Source organism: Myotis yumanensis, unplaced genomic scaffold, assembly GCF_028538775.1.
Source record: "Myotis yumanensis isolate MYYU_CA2020_CCGP unplaced genomic scaffold, mMyoYum1.0.hap1 SCAF_4, whole genome shotgun sequence".
Lineage (NCBI taxonomy): Eukaryota > Metazoa > Chordata > Mammalia > Chiroptera > Vespertilionidae > Myotis > Myotis yumanensis.
In genome coordinates, this window is record NW_027223755.1 from 102,381,748 (window position 1) to 102,403,341 (window position 21,594).

General features: G+C 58.7%; 2 protein-coding genes across 2 annotated transcripts in view; both read left to right on the forward strand.

The window, feature by feature from the left end:
* Positions 1–9,878, forward strand: part of CLCN7 (chloride voltage-gated channel 7) — a 26,400-nt gene extending 16,522 nt beyond the window's left edge. Inside the window, exons 11-25 of the mRNA XM_070413321.1 lie at positions 2–66; positions 556–672; positions 1,229–1,283; positions 1,667–1,727; positions 2,315–2,453; positions 2,845–2,938; positions 3,612–3,781; positions 5,024–5,075; positions 5,316–5,443; positions 5,729–5,814; positions 6,214–6,343; positions 7,071–7,130; positions 7,226–7,402; positions 7,738–7,818; positions 8,039–9,878. Of these exons, the coding sequence (XP_070269422.1) occupies positions 2–66; positions 556–672; positions 1,229–1,283; positions 1,667–1,727; positions 2,315–2,453; positions 2,845–2,938; positions 3,612–3,781; positions 5,024–5,075; positions 5,316–5,443; positions 5,729–5,814; positions 6,214–6,343; positions 7,071–7,130; positions 7,226–7,402; positions 7,738–7,818; positions 8,039–8,125 (1,502 nt within the window). The 3' untranslated portion in view covers positions 8,126–9,878. The remainder of the gene's footprint in view (position 1; positions 67–555; positions 673–1,228; positions 1,284–1,666; positions 1,728–2,314; positions 2,454–2,844; positions 2,939–3,611; positions 3,782–5,023; positions 5,076–5,315; positions 5,444–5,728; positions 5,815–6,213; positions 6,344–7,070; positions 7,131–7,225; positions 7,403–7,737; positions 7,819–8,038) is intronic.
* Positions 9,698–21,372, forward strand: CCDC154 (coiled-coil domain containing 154). Its single transcript, XM_070413776.1, has 17 exons — positions 9,698–9,706; positions 13,329–13,609; positions 13,696–13,885; positions 14,098–14,144; positions 14,484–14,579; positions 15,017–15,140; positions 17,312–17,413; positions 17,491–17,619; positions 17,693–17,817; positions 18,169–18,295; positions 18,378–18,515; positions 19,526–19,645; positions 19,731–19,807; positions 20,188–20,305; positions 20,621–20,707; positions 20,999–21,165; positions 21,246–21,372. Exons 1-17 carry the CDS (start codon positions 9,698–9,700, stop codon positions 21,370–21,372), a joined length of 2,064 nt encoding a protein of 687 aa, XP_070269877.1.
* Positions 21,373–21,594: the final 222 nt, after the last annotated feature.

The following is a 21,594-nucleotide window of genomic DNA, read 5'->3' on the forward strand; positions in this document are numbered from 1 at the left end:
GGCGGGGTCCTCTTCAGCTTGGAGGAAGGTGCCTCCTTCTGGAACCAGTTCCTGACGTGGAGAATCGTAAGTGCCCACAGACGGCGCCTCTCCCCGGGTCAGGCAGCGCCCACGTCTCACCTTGGTGTCCTCCGTGATCCAGTAGACACCACACTCTGGGCCCACGCTTCGGTCCCCTCGCCTGAGGGGCCTGTTGAGCTGTGGTTGGAGCCACGCCCCGTTGGATCTTTATGGCCCAGCTCTACCTCACTTGACCCTGAAGTGTTGCCTCCTGCCCTTCCCCTGTCAGTCAGGTCACTGTTCCACCCTGGGGCTCCTTCAGCTCCTCATTGGGAACCCCCAGACCTCATACAGCTTTCCTTGGCTCTGTCCTGGCTTGACCCCACACTCGCCTGGCTTGCCCAGCCTCCTGTCCTTTAGCTTCTGGAGGGGCTCCAGGTGCCTCCTGAGTGAAAGGAGAAGCAGCCCCTTCTCCCACAGCCCCTCCTCAGCTCCCAGGTTCCTCTGGGTGGGCACTGTTGTACTGATGGTGCTTGTTTCTCTCTCTGCCCACAGTTCTTTGCTTCCATGATTTCCACCTTCACACTGAACTTCGTCTTAAGCATCTACCATGGAAACATCTGGGACCTGTCCAGCCCCGGCCTCATCAATTTTGGAAGGTTTGACACAGAGGTAATGTGGCCCGTTGTCCCAGTCACTATTTCTGGTTCTCCGTGCGTGGCCACGGCAGTTTACTTAAGGTTCAGCCCGAGACCTGGGGCTTCTGGGAAACTCCATTTTTTTGCTGAGATTGAGCTCTGTTCATAAGCACCAGGGCCAGGGGTGCTCTTGGGAAGCACACATCCAACCTGGCGTTCAGGGAAGGATGCCCCGGTAGCCAGCCCAGGGGCACCTTCAGGGTTGTCTCCACCATCTGTGGATTGTTGGGCAGTGACACAGACTGTGGTCCTGGGCGCTCTTGCACCAGCTTAGGGCGGGTGAGTAGGAGAAGCCGGCACCCCTAGGAAGGCCGGGACCAGACACTGCAGTTGCCAGACACAGCAAGGGGGTCCTGCTCCGGGCCGTCCTTGCACAGGGACACAGTGGAGCTCTTGGGTTGTTTGGGTCACTAGACGTGTTCCTAGGTCTCTCCTTCCTGCCCCCCTTGCCTCCCCATCTGTCAAGTCTGAGTGGCAAGAAGCTGATAACACATTTCCTCACAGAACATCTGCTCTTCCTCTTTGCACAGACGATGGTGTACACGATCCACGAGATCCCCATCTTCATCGCCATGGGCGTGGTGGGTAAGGGCCATCCCCAGAAGGACACCAACCCACCTGGCCCCACACTTCTCCATCACTCGAGATGGCAGCCCCCAGGGGGAACAAAGCATGTGGTGGGGTCAGGGCTCCTCCAGGGCCACCTCTGGAGAACCCCGCACCATAAAGAAACCAGAGCTCTGCTTCTCCATTGGGAAGCCCATCTAAGAAGTGGACTGGCCCCTCGACAGCATCCATTACTCTCAAAACCTTTCCCTGAAAGGAAGGCAAAGCCTTTCAGAAATAAGCCCCTCTGTCTGTCCATCAGAGCGTGGTGATGGAGCGCGGGTATTTCCACAGACCCCTCCCAGTCCCTCTGCTACGGGACAGCCCAGCCGTCCTTACACGGGACCCCTTCCTGGCCGCAGGTGGTGTTCTTGGGGCTGTGTTCAATGCCTTGAATTACTGGCTGACGATGTTTCGAATCAGGTGAGAAACCTGATCTGTGGCTCCTGGGGCCTTTGAAAATGGACTCATTGTGGGCCGTGTGCCCACAGGGCCACATGCAATGCCACCTGCCCGTGTGCATTCCTCTGTGGTGGCTTGTATGTGAGGGGACAGCATGGGGCTGGGGGATGGATGGGGTAAGGCTAGGGGAGGCCTGGCAGGGGAGGCACTGCCTGTGGATCCAGCAGCCCTGGGGTCAGGGTCTTTCTGGCTTCAGTCTGGTCTGCCCAGGGCCATCTTGAGCCTGGGCATAGTTAGCTGGCACAGCTTCTCTTGCCATTTGGAGAGCCATTACTGGAGCTTTGGGGCGGGGCGGTGGGGGGGGCGAGTTCTGGGCTTGGGGAAGCACTTCCTCCTTCTGCAAAACTTTAAATGATGTTGGAGAGCACCCAGATGATCTGAGGACGTGCAGGAGTCTGGGTAGGTTGATGACTAAACGTGCTGCATCACCCCCCTAATCAGTGTTGTATTATCAGCTCTTAGTATTATCAGCTCTTATCACAGGCCCAGGTTGCCTTGGTAACTGCCCAGGTGTCCAGAGGCCTGGTCCATCCCAGTGTTTGCTCTAGGTACATCCACCGGCCCTGCCTCCAGGTGATTGAGGCCATGCTGGTGGCCGCTGTTACAGCCACTGTTGCCTTTGTGCTGATCTACTCGTCCCGGGACTGCCAGCCCCTGCAAGGCAACTCCGTGTCCTACCCGCTCCAGGTAGGAGGTTGGGCCACCAGGCAGGGGCAGGGCAGGCCTCTGAGGAGGAGCACTCGCTCCCCAGTCCCGGCAGGAGAGCTGGTGGCACAGCAGAACTCAGAGCTCTGGGCAGCACAGGCTGGTGTGTCCTCAGAGAGGGTCGGGCAGGCTGCTGGGTGTCCGGAAAGCTGGTGTTCTCTCGGGCTGGAGTCTCCCGGCCCTCCTCTCAGAATGTGGCCTGACAAGGACCGAGGAGGACTTCAGAAGTGGGGGCTGTGGGTACGGACCCGAGAAACGCAGCCTGCCTCCCCTCCGAGGCAGCAGCCCGACCTCCTCCTGCCACGTGGTTGGCGCTTGATGCTGGGCAGGACTGCCCCATCCCACTGGCCCGTCCTCTCTCCCAACCTTGCAGCTCTTCTGTGCAGATGGCGAGTACAACTCCATGGCTGCCGCCTTCTTTAACACCCCGGAGAAGAGCGTGGTCGGCCTTTTCCACGACCCCCCAGGTGTGTGCTCGGCGCTGTCAGATGCACATCGCCATGGGGCCCTGCCCCCTCTGGCCTGATCTGCAACAGCCCACCTACACCGGGCACAGAAGCCAGAGTAGATGGCGTCAGACTCTTCCATGGTGCTACTCCCTGGTGCTGCTCTAGCGTCATCTCGCCCCTTAGAACCCTTAGGCTGTCTCTGGTGGTTTTCTGTCACAAATAAGAGTGCTAGGACTTTTCCGGTCCTTATGCACGTGACAGGAATCCACACATTTAACAGAGAAGCATTTACATGTGGGGAAAGGCCACGCCCTTTCTAGAAAGTGCTGAGTGAAGCCAGCAGTTGGCACCAGGCCTCCTGACATGCTGGTCCGGGGTTTCTGGAAGTTACCTAGTGTGGAATGTGGCTGGTGGCCTTCTCCCCTGACCCCCGTGGTGCCAGCTGTTTGCACACCGATTTCAGTGGTCACCTCTCAGCCTCAGGTCACTGTCCTGCTGGCTGCACGGGCCCCACTTGCCCTGGCTCCCTCCGTCCCCGGGCAGGGTGACCATCCTCCTGTCTCCAAGGACCCAGCCCTCAAGACCCCATGCTCCGGCCTCTGAAAATGGGGACACTTCCAGGGGCTCACAGGGGTGTCTAGGGGTCAGGATATGACCTGGAGGTGCTGACTGGCCAGCCTCTCTCTACTAGGCTCCTACAACCCTATGACCCTTGGCCTCTTCACCCTCGTCTACTTTTTCTTGGCCTGCTGGACCTATGGGCTGACAGTGTCTGCTGGCGTCTTCATCCCATCCCTGCTCATTGGGGCTGCCTGGGGTCGGCTCTTCGGCATCTCACTGTCCTACCTCACCGGGGCCGCAGTAAGTGGGGTCTCCATGCACCAAGCATGTGGGACCAGAGCTGGGCTGGAGGGAAGGGGCAGTTCTGGTGCTCCAGCCTCAGGGCCACTCTGAGTGAGGGCAGTGGGCTCCCAGTGCGGTGGTCAGCGCCTCAGAACCTCATGGCCGTAGTTTTCTGGCTGCTGCTGTTCGATAGGAACATGCCATTAATGTAGCCGTCCATGTGTGTGGTCCAGAGACAATGTCGGGGGGAGACGCTCAGTGGTTATCAGTGAGCGAAGGTGACATGGAAGGATTGGGCGCCCAGGCTGCGGACACTGGTGACTGACTCTGTGTGTGACAGGCCTTGCCCTGCGCCCCGCGGCCTCCCTGGCCTCCCTCTCCACCTGCCACCATGGGCACCATGGTTTTAATGTTATGCGCAGTCCTTTTTTTTAATGTTAGTTATTCAAACAAGGGTTTTTTAAAAACTAAACAGAGCAGGCGAGTCTCTCCCGCACTGTCCCACCACCCACTCCCCTGGCCAGACGTGGGACAGGCTTTCCTTGGGTCTCAGGTTTCCTCCCGGACACAATGTTTTGTGGTTTTTAATTGCAACATGATTCACATACCATACACCCACCCTTTAAAGTACAATCCAGTGGTTCGATGGTGTGTTCAGAGTGTAACCATTGTTACTATGTCGGTTCAGGACATTGTCATTACCCCAAAGAGAAATCTGTCCCCCAGCATTCACTCCCATGCCCCTCAGCCCTTGGCAGCGCCATCTGCATTCTGTCTCAGTGGCCTTGCCTGTTCTGCCCGCTTTATGTGAGTGGGTCACACACCAGGCGCCATCCGTGTCTGGCTTCTCTCATTGAGCGTGCGTTTTCAGGGCGCATCTGTGTGGTAGCACGTGTTGGATTGTCACTCCCTCGTCGTGCGGGGCAGGCATTTCTGCAGAGGACAGTCACTGCACACGTGGTGCTGGCCTCTGTCCCTGCACGCACCTGTAGCTCTGCCTCCTCCATACACAGTGTCCCCCTGCCTCGTGCTGCCGGGTTCTCCGGCTTATGCCGACGGCGTGATTCATGCAGGGCGTCCTGGATTGGGCCACTCCGTGGGTATTTCCAGGCCTTGTGTTACTGAGGAGGAGCAGGCTGTTTGCACATGTGCATAAGCTCTCCTGGATGTGACATTGCTGAGCCCAGGCAGCCTCGTGCATCTTGGTGGGTTTGGGTAGGGGGTGCCACCCCCAACACCACCTCTGTGTCATCCCCACAGATCTGGGCAGACCCCGGCAAGTACGCCCTGATGGGAGCAGCTGCCCAACTGGGTGAGTCCGGTCTGCCACGTGGGCAACCCAAGGTCAGGAGGGGCAGGTACCTCATGGAGCTCGAAGGCCGGGTGTTCAATTTAGTGTCATCGACCACTCCCTGCAGGGTGTAGCTGGGCCCTGAATGGATGGTGATGGGCTCTTCACAGAGAACGTGGGCAGGCGGGGGCGGGGTGGAGTGGCCTACAGGGGCTCGAGACCACCCTACCTCACCCAGCCCACCTCTCCCTCCCTGGGCAGGTGGGATCGTGAGGATGACGCTGAGCCTGACAGTTATCATGATGGAGGCCACCAGCAATGTGACCTATGGCTTCCCTATCATGCTGATCCTGATGACCGCCAAGATCGTAGGAGACATTTTCATTGAGGTGCAGCTGGTGGGAAAGGCCTGCCTGCCCAGCCCTCAGTGTGGGTCCCATCCCCATGCCCTGGTCTCAGAGCCTGAGAATGTGGGGACTGGGCTCTGTAGAGGAGGGAAGGGGGCCCCTGCAAAGCCATCCCCCACGTTGGTGGTAGGCACAGCGTGCCTGGATCCCTCCCTCAGTGACAGGCACAGTGCTCTCCCTGAATCCCTCCTTGGTAGCTGGTCATTGCACCCTGGGACCCCTCCCTCATGTCAGTACTGTGCCTAATGCCTGTCCCCTCCTCCCCAGGGCCTGTACGACATGCACATCCAGCTGCAAAGTGTGCCCTTCCTGCACTGGGAAGCCCCGGTTACCTCGCACTCGCTCACCGCCAGGTATCACCTTTCCCCGTCTTGGTTTAGGCTGACGGCCTGCAGGCCTGGGGCTTCCTCTCCACACTTCGGCCGAGGGCAGTGAGTGGTGCCGATGCTCTGGCCGGGTGGGTGTGGGCAGCCAGGAGCAGGAAGGAAGCCACCCGCCTGTGTGTGAACATCTGGGAGTTGCTCTCCAGGTGTCGGGGCTGCAGGCACCACCCAGGACGGGTTCTCCCAGGGCAGTACCTGGGCTCTGTGGCCTCCGGGCTTCCAGCATCCCTTCTCGTGGCTACTGCATCCAGCAGCTTCCTGCCTGTTGAACTTCATTTCTGCTGTGAAGAGAGACCATTCAGGAACCCCCAGGGACACATGGTTTGTGACCCTGTGGCCAGCAGTGGTCGAGTGTGTGCTCTTCCACAGGGAGGTGATGAGCACGCCGGTCACCTGCCTGCGGAGGAGGGAGAAAGTGGGCGTCATCGTGGATGTGCTCAGCAACACGGCATCCAATCACAACGGGTTCCCTGTGGTGGAGTCCACCGACGATTCCCAGGTACAGGGCCTGAGTGGGTGGGCCTGGGTCCGCTGCTGTCCCACAGGAGCCCATGGCCTCAGGCCAGGTCCTGCCTCCCACCCTCCCTCACAGGGAAGCCATACTCTTCCCCTGTACCTGTCAAGCAGGGCATGTTGGGCAGGGTTGGTTTGTAGGGACACAGAGACTTGTGTCTGGGGTTTATGGTAGAAGTCCACTAACTGGGAAAGGAGCCGAGTCCCACAGCTGTGTGCGCACTGTCCCCGTGGGTAGGTTAGTGCCAGGCCCGGTGTCATGCTCATACCCCACGCTGCACCGTCAGCCGTGGCTGTGCCTGTTGTCAGGAGAGGCCTGACAGCACATGTGGCCCACCCAGTCCCAAGCTCCCGAAGGTTTGGGGTGAATTTTGTCAGGGCCGGGTCTGCATCTCCCCCAGCACATGCTGCAACCCAGGCACCAAGTTCCTTGCTCTTGGTTGTGAGTCCCCCTGCCCCTCCCAGGTATTTGGGGGTTAGCAAGCCTGTGCCTTCGGCAAAGCCAGTGCCAGTCGACTGTGACCGTATGTTGATGGGGGGTGTGACAGGGATCCTGACTAGAGCCAAGGTCCCCGAGCAGACGTGCTGAACCTGCTGCGCAGACACTGCCTGCCCTCCCGTTCACACCTCTGAGCTTTCAGCAGGGCCTCAGCCAGGCAGGTGCTAGGACTTGGGCTCTGCTCGCAGACAAGGCCATTTGTCTCTCCCTGCAGTCGGCTCGGCTCCAGGGCCTGATCCTGCGCTCCCAGCTGATTGTCCTCTTGAAGCACAAGGTAGGCTCTTTGGCACCTCCGGGTGGCGGGAGATGCAGGCTGGGAGCTGGGGTTCTGACATGCCTTGCCCACTGCCTGTTACCTGCTGCCTGCAGGTGTTTGTTGAGCGGTCCAACAGGGGCCTGGTACAACGGCGGCTGAGGCTGAAGGACTTCCGGGATGCCTACCCACGCTTCCCCCCAATCCAGTCCATCCATGTGTCCCAGGATGAGCGCGAGTGCACCATGGACCTCTCCGAATTCATGAACCCCTCCCCGTATACGGTGCCCCAGGTGTGTGGTTCCCACTTGCAGGGTTTTGAGTGGCCTTCAGTGGTTTGCCAGGGAGGGCGGGGGTGGAATCTGTGGGGAAATGGGAAGAGCTCCGTCCTTACACCCAGGACAAGGATTGGGGGATGGGCATGGCTGTAGAGCCAGACACCAGCAGCATGACTGGGATAGGGCTGGTTGGCATGGGGGGAAGGGGTGCTTTAGGACACATCTTGATGTCCTGGTCGCGGCGGGTGTGATGGGAGACGGCCAGCCCTGAGCTTGGTGGGTCCTGCCTCTGCTCTTGGCTGGAGCCAGTCTGGGCCAGTGGGCAAGCTGAGGCCCTGACCACATTGCAGGAGGCATCTCTCCCTCGGGTGTTCAAGCTGTTCCGGGCCCTGGGCCTCAGGCATCTGGTGGTAGTGGACAACCACAATCAGGTGAGTAGCCAGGGAGGGCAGAGGGCCCCTTTTCCTGCTGGCCTGCCTGCCCTGGCCACAGGTGCACAGGGGCTCTCTGCAGGAGACTCTGAGGCCCAGGATCCAGACTGGCCATATGTCCACCTCCGGGTCTCCCCTAAACTGTGCTGCTCCCCCCACATGCTTCCACAGAGGAGGAGTGGAGCCACTGGATTCCTATGACCTGGCTTTGTTCCCACAGGTGGTCGGGCTGGTAACCAGGAAAGACCTGGCCAGGTACCGGCTTGGGAAGGGGGGCCTAGAGGAGCTCTCACTGGCCCAGACGTGAGACCCTGGCCCTGGCATCTCACCTGGGGTCCTGAACACGCTCCTCGGGCGGCAGCAGATCTGTTGTCCTCAGACCTCGGGATGGCCCAGCCGGTGTGTGAGCGTGACCATCGATGGGCACCTTGTCAGTGTTCCCCACCCTCCCCCTTGCCTCAGCCCCTTGGATGTCACTCTCCATCCTCCTGTTTCTTCGCCCTCAGGGAGCAGATGTTCATGCACATGCTCGCTTCCTCAGAGCCAGCGAGAGGTCACGTGTGCATGTGTGCGTCTCAGTGCGTGTTTGTGTGTGTTCATGGTGTGTTCACGTGTGTGAGGCAGCGAGCAAGCTGGGCCCTCTGGACTTGAGTGCTGCAGGCCCCCAGGGCGGGGCCATCCTGCTTCTCTGCTCCTCATGACTCTCAGTGCTGGACAGAAAGACCACGCTGCCTGGACACTGCCAGCTGGAGGCCTTGGGCCTTGTCCCCACGGCCCAGTCTGCGGCCGTGAGGTGATAGGCCTGTGCAGCTGGGACCTACCTGGGCAAAGGCCCAGCCGAAGGACCAAAGGCAGACTGGAGCTGCTGTCAGGAAGCCGGCTGTTCTCCAGATTCCTGCGTGTGCCCTGGACCACAACCCCACTCGGGAGGCCATGGGCTCTGTGAGGAAGTCTTGGCCAGAGGAGAGCTGAGAACCACCGTGGGCCTGAACCCGAGTTCTGTCACACATGCCACCTGAGCCCTCTGGAGCTGGAGTCCAGATGAACAGCTGTTGCCACTGGGACCGAGGCTGGGAAGGCGGGTCTTCTCAGCATGGGGCTGGGGTGGGCCAGGGGCAATGTTCTGGGCGGCTCTGATTCCGGGCCAGCCGCTGGGCTTTGGGCTGAGCTGCGGAGCCTGCAGCAGGGATGCTGTTCTCCTCCGAGGAAGTTTTTTAAAGGTGATTCCCAAGTCCCCACCCATCTCTGATGAGGTGATTCAGATGCTTTAGTGGGAAGCTGGTGGGTGCTGCGCCTTGGTTTTAGCCCCTTTCAAGGGGGTGGGACCTCGAATTGCAGGTCCAGTCCTGGTGGGGAGTCCTCTGTGGGGGGAGCAGGATCTGAATGTGGGAAGTCTGAGTAGGAGAAATAAAGGAATTGTACCCAGACCGCCTGCGCCAGCTTCCTGTTTCTGCTTAGCGTGGACCACAGTCTAGCAGCCCGGGATTCAAGGGCCATGGGGTGGGGGTGTCTGGGATGAGACCCTCCTCAATGCGTGGTGCGGGAGGGCAGCACCCCAGAGGATGTCACTGGGAGGGAGACACAGATGAGAGGCCAGGAAACCAGGGGGTTGTGTAGCTGGGGCCCTCACACTTCCTCAGGAGGGGACCCCCGGGCACCAACCACGCATCCTCGTTTGAATGTCTGGGCAGCTACAGAGCCCTGTAGGGAGGGCTTCTACCCAGAGACCCTTCCGTCAGCAGGCGGCTCAGCACATCTGTCTCCAACCTGATCTGCTTGGCCACGAGGCGTGTGGTGTGGCTCCCCCTGGAGGAGAAGTTGACAAGCATTCTTGTCACAGGGAAGCCTCAGCCAGCCCTCAGTGGCAGGTCTAGGTGACATGGGGAGGGTGAGGGGCTAGAGGGGCTGGTGCACCGGCCTGAAGTGAGACCTAACCTTCACCAGCCTTCGGACGCGGTGGGGAGAAAGCGAGGACAGCATTTCACTCACTTTGTGTTGAGTACATGTTGAAATGGTATTTTAGATGAACTGGGTTAAATAAAATGGACTACTGACGTTCACTCCACCTGGCTATTTTCTTTTTTTAATGAATTTTATATATTTTTTAAAACTTTATTTTCTGCAAAGCCAATCAAGTGTTGGGTGGGAATGGTGTAAAAGTTATTTTTTTTTTAATTAAATCTTTATTGTTCAGATTATTACATTTGTTCCTCCTTTCCGCCCCCCCCCCATAACTCCCCTCCTCCCAGTTCCCGCCCCACCCTCCGCCCTCACTCCCCACCCACTGTCCTCATCCATAGGTGCACGATTTTTGTCCAGTCTCTTCCCGCATCTCCCATTTCCCTTTCCCCCCCAAGAATAGTCAGTCCATTCCCTTTCTATGTCCCTGATTCATTATAATCACCAGTTCATTCTGTACATCAGATTATTTATTCACTTGATTCTTAGATTCACTTGTTGATAGATGCATGTTTGTTGTTCACAATTTGTATCTTTACCTTTTTCTTCTTCCTCTTCTTAAAGGATACCTTTCAGCATTTCGTATAATGCTGGTTTAGTGGTGATGAACTCCTTTAGCTTTTCCTTATCTGTGAAGCTCTTTATCTGACCTTCAATTCTGAATGATAGCTTTGCTGGATAAAGTACTCTTGGTTGTAGGTTCTTGGTATTCACCACTTTGAATATTTCTTGCCATTCCCTTCTGGCCTGCAAAGTTTCTGTTGAGAAATCAGCTGACAGTCGTATGGGTATTCCCTTGTAGGTAATTGAGTCTCTTTCTCTTGCTGCTTTTAAGATTCTCTCTTTGTCTTTTGCTCTTGGCATTTTAATGATGATGTGTCTTGGTGTGGTCCTCTTTGGATTCCTTTTGTTTGGGGTTCTCTGCGCTTCTTGGACCTGTAAGTCCATTTCTTTCACCAGGTGGGGGAAGTTTTCTGCCATTATTTCTTCAAATAGGTTTTCAATATCTTGCTGTCTCTCATCTTCTGGCACCCCAATAATTCTGATATTAGTGCGCTTGAAGCTGTCCCAGAGGCTCCTTACACTATCTTCACACTTTCAGATTCTTTTTTCATTTTGCTTTTCCAGTTGGGTGTTTTTTGCTTCTTCGAATTTCAAATCTTTGGCTTGATTCTTGCGCTCCTCTGGTCTGCTATTGGGTATAATATTCTTTATTTCAGTCCGTGTATGCTTAATTTCTAGTTTCTTTATCGTAGCATCAAGGGTCTCATTAGTTTTTGTGAGGCTCTCCACAAGTTTATTGCAAGCCCTCAAAATTGCGTTTTTTAGCTCCATATCCTCCATTTCTGTCATGTTTTTTTGTCTCCGCATCTTTTATGCTTTCTTGGTGCACCCCCTTGTGGTCTTTGTGCGCAGTCTTGTTCTAGTTAAGCCTTGATTTTTTTAGTTAATACTGAGGGATTTGACCACCAGGCTGACTGACTGTGAGAATCAGCTGTGTGGAAAACTTCTGTCCTCTGGGGAGGTGCTAATCTAGCCTTTGCCTGAGGCGATCCGGCAAATGGCTCTGGGCAGGGCTTGGGCGGGGCGGGATCAACAGGGCGGGTGGAGGGAGCAGTTATGGCTGCTCTCAGTCCCTTCCCAGAGGCTCTGCTTCTCAGAACCCCGGCAGCCGCTGCAACCTCGGAGAGAAAGCTGCCCTCAGATTCCAACTGACGCCCGACAATCCTGCTTCTCCCGTCTGAGTCTGAGTCCCTAGAGACTTGCCCGGATCTGGAGCCCAGAGTCTGAGACTCCCTCCCGACCGAAAACGACAACCGTGCCCTCAGCCACCAGCCTGCTTTGCGCGCGCACCTCGGTACCTTTGTATTTTCCACACTGCGCCTCCTCTGAGCCTCGGTTTGCTGTTCTCTTTCCTTCTAGTTGAAGAGTCTCTCCTCAGCCAGCATTCCTGTGGTTCTGGGTGATGTCTGTTCCGTCTTTTAGTTGTATTTTTGAAGTGGTTGTTTGCGGCAGCAGTCTCCGGTGTTTACCTATGCCGCCATCTTGGTTCTCCCTGGATTACTTTATTCTGTAAAAGTTATTCTTGCATATTCAGGAACAGCAAGCACTCAGTTACAGAAAATAAGAACTTAAAATATTTGAATCAAAGGCAATACCCTGCTACTTGTATTTTAAAACTGTCATGTTCTTTATTAGCAACAAAAAAACATTTTTATTGATTTCAGAGAGGAAGGGAGAGAGAGAAACATCAATGATGAGAGAGAATCAATCGGCTGCCTCCTGCACGCCTCCTACTGGGGATCGAGCGGGCTTGTGCCCTGACTGGGAATTGAACCGTGACTTCCTAGTTCAGGGGTTCTCAACCTGTGGGTCGTGACCCCTTTGGGGGTCGAACAACCCTTTCACAGGGGTCGCCTAAGACCATCAGGAAACACATATATAATTACATATTGTTTTTGTGATTAATCACTATGCTTTAATTATGTTCAATTTGTAACAATGAAATTGGGGGTCACTGCAACATGAGGAACTGTATTAAAGGGTCGCAGCATGAGGAAGGTTGAGAACCACTATGCCTAGTTCATAGTTAGATGCTCAACCACTGAGCCATGCCAGCCAGGCTCCAGCTGGCTACTTCCTTACTGTGGCTGCTAAGAAAGTTAATGTCCCAGTGTAGCCCACACCTATGGCAACACCCTGTTTCTTTGATAGTCCTTCAGGGCTTGTTTTCTTGGCTGCAGGACTGGCTGTGTTCAGTCCGTCTGGGGTCCCGGCCTTCCTGCTCTGGTTTAACTCCTTGGCATCGCTCCTGCCCAGGCCAGGGGTCTCCTGACCCTAACCTCTGGTGCCACCTCAGATCCTTCCAGAAACAGGCAGTTGGGGAGGCCTTGCAGGAACAGGAGAGTTGAGGGCTCAGGTTCCATTGGCAGTTGGGCCAGAAATTCACGAAGTTCTGGTGAGGAAAAGAAGGTTCCAGAAGAGCCCCGGCTGCCTTGCCTACCTTGGTATTGTCTTGGAAGGAGGTGAGATATGAGGACCGGAGCTCATCCCTTCACACCCCATGTGTCCCCCCAAGGGCCAGGGCTGACTTCCCTGCCTCCCCCAGCCACTCCCCTTCCTCCCTGCAACCACCCTGGTTTCCAGCTCTGGACGGTCACAGGGTGCTAGGCCAGGGCCTCTTGGCAGTGGCCGAAGCCAAAAACAGTGGCTGCTGGTGAAGCTGGGTCCAGTGAACCAGGTGCCAACTGGGGCCAGAGCCAGGAGGACAGTCCAGGGAGGGGCCTGCAGGGGGGTGTGATCCCCAGGTAGCTTCACAGCCTGGGGGCTCCCTCTGGCCTGGCCAGACAGGACATTGTCCCATTTCTGCTGCCCAGTGCTGTGTCCTCAGGCAGGGAGTGCACCTCTGAGGCCGAGTTTCCGGCAGTGGAGCGATGAGAGCCGAGCCCTCTCTGGGCTGGGCTGTGTGACTGAGCAGAAGGAATCCAGTGAGCTGTCTAGGCACACTCCGTGGCAGTTGCACTGATTCTGTTACCCTAAGCTCCATCCAGGAACCAGCATCCCTGTCAGCCCAGAAGGCCAAGTGGCGAGCTCGAAGGTGCCTTCCTGCAGAGCTGGCTGATTGCAGCTCCTCGTCCGGGGCTTCGCCCCCCTCGCAGCTAAGCACTATCACCCTGGAGGACCTGGGGCTCCTCTTGGAGGAAGGGCTGGCCAGCCCCGAGCTCCTGAGTCTGGAGGAGATCTCAGAGAGGTATGAGCCCAGCTGCCTGGCGTCCACCATGTCCGTCCCAGAGCAGGACACCCCCAGGCGCTGGAAGCAGCTGGAGCAATGGTGAGCCCTGCAGGGGCGGAGTGGGAGAGCCACACATCAGCCCCAAGGCACGTGTGCCGACTCGGCCTGCTCCTTGTCCCGGCCAGGGTGGCCGACCTGCAGGCCGAGGTGGTGTCCCTACGGGGACACAAGGACTACTGTGAGCGTGCCACACTGAGCCTTCTCCAAGAGCTGCGCCAGGTGCAGGCCAGTGTGCAGGTGCAAGACTCGGAGCTGAAGAAGCTGAAGCAGGAGTTACAACAGGCAGCTTGGGTCCCTGAAAAGGAGGCCCTGGAGGTGAGACACCCACCTGCTGGGAGGCAGCTCATCCCCACCCACAGGCCGGGCTCCCCCATTCCCAGGGGTCGGGCAGCTGCTTCCTGGACCCTGAGCCCAGCTCGATGCTGCTGCCCAGGCTGGGAGCCCGGAGAATCCCACAGGCTGTGTCTGTGCTGGTCAGGCTGTGAGGGCCCCAGGCCTATACTCAGCCCACACTCTCCTCCTTGCAGTTCCCCAGCCCCCAGAACCAGAACAAGATGCAGGCCCTGGACAAGAGGTATCCCCGTGCTCGCGGTGTCGGTCTCAGCAGGAGGGAAGGGGTTGGGGAGAGCAGTGGCTGGTGCCGGACCCCTCAGAGCATCAGCCCCAGGGTTTTGTTTTCCCAGTTAGTTGTCTTGCCCCGGGAAGCAGTACATGCCCATGGCAGAACTCAAAAGGTCTGGGTTTGTATGAGCCTCGGCAGCCTACAGAGGCCTGGGAAAGGGGTGGGAGGCTTGCTGCGGGGCCCTTGGCTGGGCTTCCAGCCTCTGAAGGCTGCCCAGCCTGCTCTGGGCTTCTCCTGGCCACCAGGAGGGCAGCCAGGCAGGCCCCAGGCAGAGCGGTTCTTGTATGCCAGGTTGGTGGAGGTCCGGGAGGCCCTGACCCAGATCAGGAAGAAGCAGGCACTCCAGGACTCAGAGCGGAAGGGCACCAAGCAGGAGGCCAGCCTCAGGTGGGCACCTCTCGCCTCCCTCCCCAGGGGCTGGTTCTGGACCTGCTGTGTGTGGCCGTGTGGGCGTCACCAAGGCAGGGAGGTGTTCACATACCCTCGGTGCCAAGCTGCAGTTGACAGGGAGCCTCAGACACCTTGTGGATCTTCTGTGGGAAAAGAGACTTGAACTTGGCACCCCAACCATCCCCTTTCCCACAGGTCCCTACCAGGGCCCAGCTCTCATCATGCCGGGGGGAGGGGCAGGGATGCCAGCGTCTTGCCCCCCTCTTTGTGTTTGCTCAGATGAGCTATGCACCTCCGGATCCACAGGTCTGTAGGTCAGCCTCGGGCCCCCAGTGCAGCTTTGGCCTGAGAAGGGCCCTGCCAGCTTCCCTGTGGCTCCCCTACTAACCCCTCCGGCTGGCCGGGTTGCTGTGACCTTTGGCCGGTGCCCTCAGGTTGACCAAGTTGGCCAGGAAGCTGGAACAAGAGGAGCAGAACCGGGAGGTGGCCTGCAGTGCCCTGCAGAGGAGCCAGGAGGAGGCCAGCCAGAAGGTGGACCAGGAGGTGGCCAGGCTGCAGGTACCAGGCAGGGCAGGCAGGCAGCTAGGCTGCCAGAGAGAGGGTCCGTCTGGAGGAAACCCCCACACTCCCAGCCCAGCCTGTGTCCTTCCCCTTACAGGTTCCTCCCCCTCTCCAGCTATCTTTTCAGTTCCCTCCATGTGATCAGACTTGGGGGGTGACCCCAAGTCCTACGCTGTCTAATACAGTGGCCACTAGCCACAGGTGGCCCTGTATATTGAAATTAGCTAACTTTTTTTTTTTATCCTCACCCAAGGATATTTTTTCCCATTGATTTTTACAGAGAGTGGAAGGGAGAGGGAGAGGGAGAGAGAGAGAGAAACACTGATGTGAGAGAGACACACTTGCCTCCCACATGTCCCCTACCAGGGCCAGGAGCCTGCAACCGAGGTACGTGCCCTTGATTGGAATCTAACCCCAGACCCTTCAGTTCGCAGGCTGACGTTCTATCCACTGAGCCAAACCGTCTAGGGTGAAATTAGTTAACATTTTATTTATTTTTTTTTTAATATTGATTTTTTACAGAGAGGAAGGGAGAAGGATAGAAAGTCAGAAACATCGATGAGAGAGATCAATCAGCTGCCTCCTGCACGCCCCCCACTGGGGATGTGCCCGAAACCAAGGTACATGCCCTTGACCGGAATCGAACCCGGGACCCCTCAGTCCGCAAGCCGATGCTCTATCCACTGAGCCAAACCGGTCAGGCATTAGTTAACATTTTAGACAATTTAAAACTCGGTTCCTCCAACATGTGAACCAAATTTTAAATGCTCAGCGGCCACGTGTGGCCAGTGGCTGCAGATGGGGCTGCACTGAGATGGAGCGCCTTCATCACAGAAAGTGTCGTTAGCACCATCTCAGCCACTGCTCCTCCTCCCCTTCCTGTGCAACCAGCACCCAAATCAAGAAACAACCTCAAAGCCCGAAGCCCCTTCCTCGGCCGTTTTCAACCTTGGTGCTTCCCTCATGCACCTCAGAGCTTACCTTCCTGAAGACGCACCTCCCAGTGCTCGCGCCCCTGGGCTGCTGCAGTTCCCCCTCCTGCGGGAGGCGGGGGCGGGGGGGGGGGGGGGGCCTGGGACAGTGGTCGGCAAACTCATTAGTCAACAGAGCCAAATATCAACAATACAACAATTGAAATTTCTTTTGAGAGCCACATTTTTTAAACTTAAACTATATAGGTAGGTACATTGTTATTAACTTATTAATTAGGCTACTCCTAAGGCTTAGGAAGAGCCACACTCAAGGGGCCAAAGAGCCGCATGTGGCTCATGAGCCGCAGACCACGGGCCTAGGAGGCGGGTCAGGGGATGGGGCAGCCTCTTCCGCTCTGCAAATAGAGACCAGGGACTGCGCTGCACGCCAGGGCGGCCCCAGCTGCTGCCCACATAGCTCGGCTGCTCAGCTTCGGGAGTTTCCCTCCCGCCTGGTTCCCTCAAGTGGCTGCTTGCTGCCCACTGGCCAGGAGCTCCGGTGGCATTGGGCCCCAGGGACTCCCAGCATGACAGGCGCCAGGTGGGATGCCTGCCTCTTCCCTCAGCCCACTCTAGGGCCCGGGTCTGCAAGCTATGGCCCATACCTGGTTTTGTCAATAAAGTTTTATCGGCAGACAGCCACTCCCATTCGTTTACTATTGTCCACGGCTGCTTTTGTGCTGGAACCACAGCGCTGAGGAGCTGTTACATAGACCCTGTGGCCCGTAAACCGGAAACATCTACTCTCTGGCTCTTTACAGATCATTTGCCCAGTCCTGCTCCAGGTCACCCTGCACAGGCAGGGAAGCCGGCCAGGGCTGGGGCGCACCGGCACATGCACTCGCCCTCCCTGCCTAAGGCTCCCAGCTCTGGGTGTGGTTTGGTGGTAGCTGCTATGCCTTCTTCCGATCGTTGCTGCTGTGGGCACCAAGTGTGTTCTAGACCTACATGAGCTTGGCCTGCAGACCCCTCACAACCCTGTGCCTGGCCCTCTGGGAGGACATGTGACCCCTGCCTTTCTTCCTAAGGAGGGTGTGGCAGGCCCAGCTCTGTTAGGCTCAGGGACAGCCAGGGCCCCCCTGATGGAGACGGTTGGGCAAGAAAACAAGTCTGAGATGGCATGGTGGGTGGGGGGCAGCTGTGGGAAGAGGGCGCCCAGCACGGTGGCAGCACGGTGCCCATGTGCCCCCTCCACAGGCCCAGGTGACCAAACTGGGTGAGGAGATGAGCCTTCGCTTCCTCAAGAGGGAGGCCAAGCTGTGTGGCTTCCTGCAGAAGAGCTTCCTGGCCCTGGAGAAGGTGGGAGCTGGCAGCTGGCGGGGCTCTGCTGTGCCCCCTGCTCCCTGGCTCACAGCAGTGGACGGGGTCTCCCGCAGAGAATGAAGACCTCGGAGAGCACACGGCTGAAGGTGGAGAGCAGCCTGCGGGAGGAGCTGGAAAGCAGGTGGCGCAATCTCCAGGAGCTGGCCGAGGAGCGCTTGCAGGCCCTGCGGGGGCAGTGCAAGGTGGGCAGCTCGGGCTGGGCACGGGCGGGGCGCCTGGCAAGGGCCCAGGTCTCAGGCCACTTCTGCACTACAGCAGGAAGAGTCCTACCTCCTAGAGCAGTGCCGGGGCCTGGACAGGGCCGTGGTCCAGCTGACCAAGTTTGTGCGCCAGAACCAGGTGTCACTGAACCGCGTCCTGCTGGCCGAGCAGAAGGCCCAGTGGGTATCCAAACGGGGCAGCGGGCAGAGAACGCGGGAGTTGTCAGGCTGGGTGGATGGAAATGGCCCCTCTCCCTGGACCCCAGCTTCCTGATCCCAGTGTCAGGCCCAGTTGGGTGCCTGGCAGAGTAGCCACGCACCCTCAGCCTGCCCCTCACGGGGGACTCACTGTGGCAGCAATGGACACAGCCCTGTTTTGGTGGCCCCTGTGACAGCACTCCCATCCTCTGCTCCAGTGAGTTTCTTGGAAGGTTCTGGAGCCAGCAGCCAGGCTCCCCTCCCTGGCCCAGCTCTGAGCGGCAGGCCAGCCTCCGCTGAGGGACAGTCTCTCTCAGTGGCACCAACCCCCAGGGACACCAAGGGCCACTTGGAGGAAAGCCAGGCTGGGGAGCTGGCTGCCTACTTGCAGGAGAACATGGAAGCCATGCAGCTGGCCAGCGAGCAAGCTCGGCAGGAGACGCAGAGCACACTGGAGCTGGTGAGGGCTGCAGGCGCTGGGTCCGGTCTCCTCGCGGGAACCCCCACCACCCAGCACCCACACTCGGCCCGACCTCCCACAGCTCCAAGAGAAGAGGCAGGCCTTGGAGGGGTCCGTGGCCGAGCTGGTCAGACAGGTGGGGGACCTGAATGACCACTTCTTGGCCCTGAGCTGGAGGCTGGACCTGCAGGAACAGACGCTGACCCAGAAGCTGTGTGAGGTGAGGCTGCCGGGGGGGGGGGGGGGGGGGGGCGGGGGGGGGGGGGAGGCAGCCTGGACAGCGGGGGGTCCTGGCGCCGCTCTGGCTCCCTGAGGGTGGAGGCCTGACCGGCAGGTCACAAAAGTCCCCAATGACTGACTGTGAGGCCGAGGGCGGCTGAGGCCAGAGCCCTCCTGCTCGGAGCAAGCAGCCCAGGTCAGCTGCTGAGACGTTCAGGACCCAGAGGCCTGGCCGCACAGCAGGCTCCACGGAGGGGCCAGCACAGCAACTCTGCCCCTTGGGCTATTTTTCCTCTTTTTCCAAGTTTAATCCACACACTGTACACTTCCCCCCTTTAAAGTGTGTCTTCAGTGTGTTTTTCATGTATTCAGAGTTGTACAACCACCACCGCAATCACTTTTAGAAGGCTTTCATCAGCCCGAAAGGAGGCTCTGCCCTCACTAGCAGTCACTCCCGCCCCGCCCCCAGCCCCTGGCACCCACCATCTGCTTCCTGCTCTGTGGACTGGCCTGCTCTGGACACTTCGAAGACATGGAGTCACACACCATGTGACCTGTGTCTGCTTCCCTCGCTGAGATGGCTTTTTTAAAGTCGGTTCGTGTTGTAGCATTTTTGTCCTTGTGGGGGCTGAGTGCTGTTCCACCCTATGATGGACCACAACTGTTTGCCCGTTTGTCAGTGATGGGCACTGGGCGGCTGCCCTTTTTGGTGACACAGAGGGCACTGCTGTGAGCACACACATACACCCTTTGGTTGTGGGGCAGGCCCCCCCCCCCCCCGCCCGCCTGCACCTCCTCTTCCTGCAGTGTGGGAGGACTGTCTTTCTCTGTCCCTATCCCCACTGACTCACCGGGGGCAGCAGGGGTCGGGAGGGGCTGAGCCAGGCCTGGAGGGTGCCTGGCTGGCCTGTGCGAGGCCTGTGTGCGTGAGCTCAGAGTCAGAGGCGTGCCCAGTCTGTCTGTCCACCCTCCCTGTCCACGCTCCGGCCTCACTGGGTGTCTGTGTCCTAGGCAAAGAGTGAGCGGGAAGATGCGGAGCGGAGATCGATGGAGGGCCTGGCCTGGTGCCGAAAGGAGGCCCAGGCTTACCTGAGGGAGGTGCGGGAGACAGTGGACAGCCTGCCTCGGCAGGTGGGTGAGGGCTGGGGTCGGGCCGCCCCTCCCCTGCGGGCCCACCCTTAGTCGCCAGCCCACCGCAGCCTCTGCTCCGTTTCAGATAGAAGCTGTCTCTGACAGGTGCGTCCTGCACAAGAGTGACTCGGACCTCAAGATCTCTGCTGAGGGCAAGGCCAGGTGAGGCTCCGCTCCCAGAGCAAGTCTGGCAGGACCGCCCCCGGGAAGGGGAGGGAACTCCACTGGGTTGACCACCAGGGAGTGGCCGGGAGGGCACAGCTGTCTCAGAACCACTTGCTGCACCAACAAGCCTTCTCTCAGGTGCTCCCATCTGAGCTCCCAGCATGTGGCAGCCCTAACCCCTCCCAGCCCTGGCTTGGGGGCAGCCTACCCGGATCCCCAAATCTTTCCCTCTGTCACTCCAACCCCCACTAGAGGGGTGTGGCAGAGCAGAGCGCCCCTTACTCTGCCCAGGGTATCCTCCCTCCACTCACCTTGCCCCTCACCCTAGAGCGCTCCCCGCCCCCGAGCCTGGCAGCCTTGGCCTCCCGTACCCACAGAGAGTTCGAGGTTGAGGCCATGCGGCAGGAGCTGGCTGCTCTGCTGTCCTCCGTGCAGCTGCTCAGGGAGGGCAACCCCGGGCGGAAGATTGCCGAGATCCAGGGCAAGCTGGCCACGGTACCCTCGGGCCCCAGTGCCCGTCACGCTAAGAAGAGGGGGGCAGCCCCCTGTGGAGGGTCCCCAGGGAGGTTCACGGATGTCCTGCTGGGGCACTCCCCGCCTTAGACTCTGGAAGTTCCAAGCGGAGGCACCTGTTGGAGCCCCACACGCTGGGGTCATCGGCAATCACGGTGAAAGGAGCGCCTGAGCACTGGCTGGGCCCCCTCTGATCACGGGGCTGTGATGCCCCCGATCCCACCAAGGGGCCAGGTCCTGCTCTGTGTGGGGGAGGGGGGGCTGCTTCCATGTCCACGAATGAGAGGCAGTATTTAGTTTCAGAACCAAATAATAAAATTGGAAAACAGCATCCAGGACAACAAGACCATCCAGAACCTCAAGTTTAATTCGCAAATCAAGATGGTGAGAAGCCACCTGGGCTGGCCCCGGGGCTCCCAGGCCAGGAGGGTGGGCTGCTTTCTGTGCAGAGCCCAACCGCCAGCTCCCCTGGCCCTTCCCAGCCTGCCCACCCTCTGTCTTCAGTTTTCCCTGCCATCTGTCTGTCTGTCTGCATGTCTGGCCTGAGCACCGTTTCCAGGCAGATAAGGCCCTGGTTTGCCCGGAGGAAGATAATCCTGCCTGCAGGCCCCCCTCGGTCCCATCCCTCATTCCCACCTCAGCTCCACCATTGGCCACCCCTGCCCCTGCCCCCAGCGCATGGAGGAGATGGCCACGCTGAAGGAGTGCCTGGAGGGCCCGTGGGCCCTGACGCTGGACAGCAGGAAGGTCCTCGTGTCCCTGATGAGACAGCAGTTCATCAAGAACGTGGCCTCTGGCGAGCTGGTCCCCATGAACCGCTGGGGCGTGTATCAGGCCGTGAGGTGAGCAGTGGGGAGCCGCCTCGGGGTTTAGGTTCAGGGGTGGGGAGGCCCCGTGGGCCCTGAGCCATGTCTCCGGGCAGGTGGCTGCAGTGGAAGGCGGTCCTCATGAACCAGGTCGCCAAGTGGAGGCCACGGACAGTCTTGGAGAGGCCCCTTGGCCAGGAGCCTGCCCACCAGCTCCCCGTCTTGCCCCTTTCCCACAAATAAACATGCCAGTCCTGTATCTGTCAGGGCCTGGCATTCCCTCCAGGGGGTCAGGAGACCCAGGCGGTGGGAGTGGCCAAGAGGCTCCATCCCTGAAGCCTGTCCATCGCCAGACTCCCAGGATGCCCTTCTCCTGCCCAAGCCTAGGGGAGCCCAGCCCCCGCCGTGTTCCTGGGCCTTCCCACCAAGAGGCACAGCAGCCGGGGATCCACGGCCGCTCCTGGT

What these genes read in the sequence shown, in the direction of transcription:
- CCDC154 (XM_070413776.1), top strand. An exon ending in CTGAAAAGGAGGCCCTGGAG is followed by an intron (nt 13,886 to 14,097) that starts GTGAGACACCCA and finishes TCCTCCTTGCAG; the next exon opens with TTCCCCAGCCCCCAGAACCA. An exon ending in GCTTCCTGGCCCTGGAGAAG is followed by an intron (nt 17,414 to 17,490) that starts GTGGGAGCTGGC and finishes GGTCTCCCGCAG; the next exon opens with AGAATGAAGACCTCGGAGAG.